Source organism: Crinia signifera, chromosome 11 (genome assembly GCF_055691185.1).
Source record: "Crinia signifera chromosome 11, ASM5569118v1, whole genome shotgun sequence".
Lineage (NCBI taxonomy): Eukaryota > Metazoa > Chordata > Amphibia > Anura > Myobatrachidae > Crinia > Crinia signifera.
This window is the reverse complement of record NC_139227.1, coordinates 119,099,626-119,105,625: the sequence shown is the minus strand read 5'-3', so window position 1 is coordinate 119,105,625 and position 6,000 is coordinate 119,099,626. Positions and strand designations below refer to the sequence as shown.

Sequence of the window (6,000 nt, the reverse complement as noted above, 5' to 3'; positions counted from 1 at the left end):
TTCCGTTACAGTGTCTTATATATCGCAGCAGATTTTATTGCGCTTTACAATAGTAGACAGTGATAAAACAAACTGGGTAACAACAGACAGACTTGGAGGTAGGAGGGCCCTGCTGCAAGCTTACAAATTATAAGGACAGGAGGGAAACACAAGGACAGGCACCAATAAATTACCGTAGACTCTTTCTTGCACCTTGTTCTGCAGGGAAAACCCCAAATGAAGTGCTCGCCCTGGAGATTACCTCACTTAACACAGAATCTTTGCTCATTAATGGCGGCTTACTATGCTGGGAAATTGCCATAATAAAAGCTCCAGAAGTTAGATCCAGAGCTCACGGTAAGCCTTGCAGCTAACTGAATCATTGCGTCGGCCCAATTTAGGTAGACATATTGGGTTGACCACCGAAGGGCTACAGTCCTTAGGTCGACAGTCCTTAGGTCGACATGAGTTTTGCCCATTTTAGGTTAATTACCGGTGATCAATGAATGTGGGTAATTGGATCCTCCCCAAAGTGATAAAAAAATAAAAATACAAATAATAAAAAATAAAAATTAAAAAAAAATTCTTACAGCAGGGCATAATAGGATTATAATTACGGTTTGTAAAACGGTATCCGGTTGATAGATCTACAGTAGAAACAATCAATATATTGACCCAAAATGGTTGATAAGCAAAAGGTAGACATGAAAGTTGTCGACACAAGTTTTGAATTTTTTTCTCAACTATTTCACTTACATTCCACCTGGACGACTTTTGGGATTGGTAATCTGTGCAGGGCGCAGAGGAGGAAGACAAGCCCTCGAGGGAACACGTTTACTCCAATTTGGCTCCAATACGGTGAAACATTAAAAAAAAATCCCACCCAAAAAAAACAAACAAAAGATGATATTGTGTCACCCTCTTATATTTACCATTTTCATGTTGCTTTTGCGAAACTGTCCGCCATTCGCATGTTGATGGTTTGTTGTCGAGCTCTTCGCCGTAAATTTACGGAAACCACACGTTAAAAAACATAGGAGAGAACGGATTTTGTCGAAAATATTTATTTATCCCAAAAAATAAAAAAAACTAGATTCTGTCACAATGACATCAGTGGTACAGGAGGATGCAGAACGCCCAAACTATCCCTTTGTGCAATAAGTTATAACAATACAAAACTCTTCTAGCACTAACTCTTTGGCTTCCATTGTAATCACACCCTTCCGTATTAAAGTTTATCCTTTAAAATTAAGCAAGAAAACAAAAAGTGCTGAGAGGGCAATCTGCCCGAGTGCGTCTATTTCCCGACGTCATTTTGTGAGAGACGATAAAAGAACTAAAAAACAGAGCGTTAAGCGCTCCGCATGGACATAAATATTAAATATTCTTAATGCATTGTAATCAGTCAAGGTAAAACGTGTCACCTTCAACTAAAAATATCATTATTTCACCAAAGCTTTGTCCATGTAACGACCTAAATCTGAGGCCTGTGATCTGTTTATTAAAATGAAAAGACCGAAATGAGAAACGTTTGTTTGTACGGTTGGGTCTTGGGAGACGGCCTTGTGTCCTTGGGGGAACAAGGGTACGGACGCGTTTCGCAGATTCTGGCTGGATCTAAATCTTGATAAATATCCCTAGGGTTCAGCCGAATACTGAACGGAATCCCAAATTTACGGTCAGATAAATCATTTATCCAAATCGGAGAGTAATCTGGACTAAGATACAATTCTAAAAAAGTCCTTAAAGCGTCCTCTTCACGCACATGGACAGCGGCTATTTTATGGTCTGTAGTAATGAGAAGGCGGCAGATCTTTGACTGGGAGCGGACGCCCACTCTGCAATCAGGGATGGCGGCTCGCCAGAGCAGAGTAGCGATAACAGATTCGGACTGAATCAGTGGTTTTCAGGTCTATAAAAGCAGCAAGGTGGCTTTTGGCATCGCAGCGTAGTGATCGATTCCTGATTAAAATAGTCTCTACAAAGTGGGGGTCATCTAGAGAGGTGGAGGTGCGGGTGGTGGTGTAACCGGTCCAATAGCTCCTCGTCTGTTGGTTCTTCCAAATAGTCCCTGTTTGTACAAACAAGACATACTGTAGGTCACACATTATATACGCCAGCAAACTAGCTAAAATCTATTAGAAGATTCTGCACATATTAGGTTTAACGTTGGAGAAACGCGTTTCAGACCATTTTGGATCTTCTGAATAACCCTAAAGTGAACAGTCGGGACTAGTAGGAAAGGGTTACTGAGAATAACAGCAGGCATCACAGACCCCGGACATCTACAGTTATGGTATAAAGGGGGAAAGTAGACCAGGCATGTCCAAACTGTGGCCCTTCAGCTGTTGTAAAACTACACTACCCAGCATGCCTTGCCATAGGTTTAGCATTCCCTAATATCAAAACTGTGGCAAGGCATGATGGGACTTGTAGTCTCACAACAGCTGGAGGGCCAAAGTTTGGCCATGCCTGAAGTAGACAGTCATAATGTCAACACTAAAAGGTCAACAGACAAAAAAGTCGACAATTGTATTTCAGGTTTTTAATGTAAATGTCGACACCTGAGCACATGGACGACCAATTAATGTTCCCCAAACATGCTTTGGGTTATTGTATATATCATTGTTGACAGTCACTAGGTCGACCACGAATGGTCAACAGTGACTAAGTTGACACCTGAAAATTGGGCATAGAGTGGGCATATAATACTGTCCTGGGCGCAGCGAGGCACCGCGCCCGAAGCATGGTGTGTGCAGCGTGGCGTGTGAGGGGACTCGGTACATTTACATGATGTCCATATCGACATATGCAGCAAAAACATGAAAAGCTCATGTCAACCATGTCCACCTTAAGTTTGTGTCGACCTTCTGTCAATGCCGACCGGTTTCAGGTGTGGTCTATTAGTGGTTGACCACCTACACCGTAACCAATATGAATGAGCTACTTTTATCAGGGAGGAGCGCAGAGATGGGCACAAATCACGCGACCTCGAATCGTACCACATAAACCTGCCACGCCAAAACACAGATGGTCAATAACGCAATATCCAATATCCGTTTTTATCATCCGAGAAAGGACCGGCGATCGCACGATAATACATGGGAGCCAGGATAAGTTCCGGATCCCATGTGTTATTGCGGCTTTGACAGCTGCTTATTGCGGATATCCCCGATAAGTGAACGAAGACTCAAAGTTGAGGAAAAGTAGAAAACGGAGTAAACGTTCTACCGCACAGGAATAGCGCCAGGATTCTGGATTCTTGGTAACCCTTCATCAGGAATGGAAATGATAAACAATGATCAAGAAGCTGAACTGCACTGCACGGACAGTTCGCCACAGTCTTGATGGGACCAGCGTTTTTAGCCCAGACCTGTAGTTTCACGCTAACTGGTATTTTTATTGTAATAAACATATATTTGTTATTCCTGTCGCGCTTGGTTTGGAGTAGGGCTCAATGCCACAAACAAGAAAGTAACGTTTCACCTGGGAAAACCATTCTGCAGTACAAAAGAGAGCAAATACACTTATTTTCTTTGAATGCAGGGTAAATACTGGCTGCTTTTGCATGTAGTCCACAAATGTAGCATGGTTTTACCATGGTTATTTGTGGTTTATGCTTTTCTCCCAATGGAGAATCTGCCTCAAGGGAGACTTTAAGCCCTTTCAAATTGCATGGATGACAGAAACACACACATCACGTATGTAACACACATGTAATGGTCACCCCAGGGCTCCTCACCTGAACATGAGCTGAACGGTCATGTGGTAGTCTACTTGCTGAGCTGCAGAGAGCGAGTGGCGGTAACTGCGATCCCATTTGTGGATGAAGTTCTAGAACATACATGTAACATTATTTGTTTTGTACAAAGTGTTATTTTGTTTGTACGGTTTGTTCCGAAGTATCTAAAAGAAAATGTATAATAACGGGTGCACGAGTAACTGTGCACAAATGTAAATATACAACTAACAGGGACTATGTGATAAGTTGCTTTGCGCTAAAGCAAAATTAAAATGAATATTCATTCAAAAACAGTACGGTAGCTCCCACTTCATAGACCAGCAACAAGGATCCACCATTACTCGGGGTGATCCAGTACTGGTCGGTCCCCAGTGGATCACAGTTGCCGAGGCGTTTCCACGAGCAGGGGAGGGGACCAGCAGGGGCCAGAGCGCAGCGTTTTTTCGGTGTCCCCATGAAAAACGATGGGCGTGACGTCAGCGGATACCGATGGAGATAGAAACCAATCGATGGTGGCGGGCCAGGGGATGTGTTCTCGTACATCCCCTCGCATGGAACCGAGGGCATTCAACTGCATTACAGGGTGGATGTTCTGCCGGGCGGCGTTTCAAGGGTTCGCTAGTCAGCAAACGACCGCTGCTTAGCGAACCCTTGCTGAATCAGGCCCTCAGTGTGATGTATACATATATATTGATCATGTAAGTTGGGGTGCGCACAGTTGTCTGATAGGAGAACAGGCGGTCTTCCACTGTAGAGGCCTCGGCTTACCTCTAGAATCAGTGCTACAAATAAATTCACCCAGACCACGGAGGAGACCAGCCACCACGCCACAAAGTACAGCTTGGACCATCTAAAAACAGAAAGAAAGACATAGCCTAATGGTTTAAAATACTGTATAAACTACGGGGAAAAAAAAACCCATGCAATAACATAAAACGTGAAAACAAAAATGGATTCATCCGATGTCTCCATAAAAAATGTAACTGCTGATGAAAGTGTGTCTCACTTACTGAAACGTTGGATGTACCAGTAAACTTGTTGTATAAATAGATTTGTTCGTTAGTAATATTTAACCAATTGAGTGCCAACGTTGCTGTGAGATCCTCAAAATATACACTACAAATCTGTGACTGTTCTTTTTTTTTTGGGTGCAATATTTAACTTCAATGAACTGACTTGCCGACTTGGCGGTATTTGTATTTATTTATACTAAAAGAACAATCATGTAGTCGACAGCATCTAGACGTATAGTAACAGAAGGTTGACATGATATTTTGTTGCTTTAATGGACTTGTTCATAGTTTACTATCATAGAGGGAGAATAAAATACTGTAGTGCGCCGAATGCAGCGAGCCATCGGAGGGGACAATGTACACTTACGGTATACAGTGTCCATGTCCAACTAGGTCGACAAAAAAACATGAAAAATCTTGTGTCAACCAAGTTCCCGTCGACCTTTGGTTTGCTTCACTGTTTTTTTTACGGTGGATCTAGAGGCTGTCGACTGTTTAGGCATCTAATTCGTCCATTAATGGCGATTGTCAATATAGACATCATTGATCCTCTACACCATAACCGTGCAGCTACCGTTCGAAAACATTAGGTGACAGCAGCGGTCAGGAACGGGTCCCAGGCTAGCGGCAGCGGTCGCTAAAATTAGAAAAGGGGCGGCAGCCTGTTTTTTTTATTTTTAGAGATTAATAAAAATAAAAATGGCACCGCTGCCTGTACATATAGAAACATAGAAACATAGAATTTGACGGCAGATAAGAACCATTTGGCCCATCTAGTCTGCCCCTTTTTTACCCTTCAGGTAAACTCAACCCTTTTTAATCCTTATTTCTTTGTAAGGATATTCATATGCCTATCCCAAGCATGTTTAAATTGTTCTACTGTCTTAGCCTCTACCACCTCTGATGGGAGGCTATTCCACTTATCCACTACCCTTTCTGTGAAGTAATTCTTTCTAACATTTCCCCTGAACCTACCTCCCTCCAGTTTCAGTGCATGTCCTCGTGTTTTATTACTTGTTTTCCTTTGAAGAAAATTTCCCACCTGTACTATGTTAAAACCCTTGATATATTTGAAGATTTCTATCATGTCCCCCCTTTCCCTTCTCTGCTCCAAACTATACATGTTAAGATCTTTTAGTCTTTCCTGGTACGTTTTGTGATGTAGGCCATGAACCATTTTAGTTGCCCTTCTTTGTACACTCTCCAATGTATTTATATCCTTCTGAAGATATGGCCTCCAGAACTGGACACAGTATTCCAGATGAG

The 6,000-nt window shown here is 42.4% G+C and overlaps 1 protein-coding gene across 1 annotated transcript in view; it reads right to left on the bottom strand.

The window, feature by feature from the left end:
* Positions 1 to 997: 997 nt before the first annotated feature.
* TPCN2 (two pore segment channel 2) overlaps positions 998 to 6,000 on the bottom strand; it is a 35,086-nt gene continuing 30,083 nt past the window's right edge. Inside the window, exons 23-25 of the mRNA XM_083164538.1 lie at positions 4,490 to 4,571; positions 3,722 to 3,813; positions 998 to 2,050 (exon numbers count right to left, since the gene is read on the bottom strand). Of these exons, the coding sequence (XP_083020664.1) occupies positions 1,972 to 2,050; positions 3,722 to 3,813; positions 4,490 to 4,571 (253 nt within the window). The 3' untranslated portion in view covers positions 998 to 1,971. The remainder of the gene's footprint in view (positions 2,051 to 3,721; positions 3,814 to 4,489; positions 4,572 to 6,000) is intronic.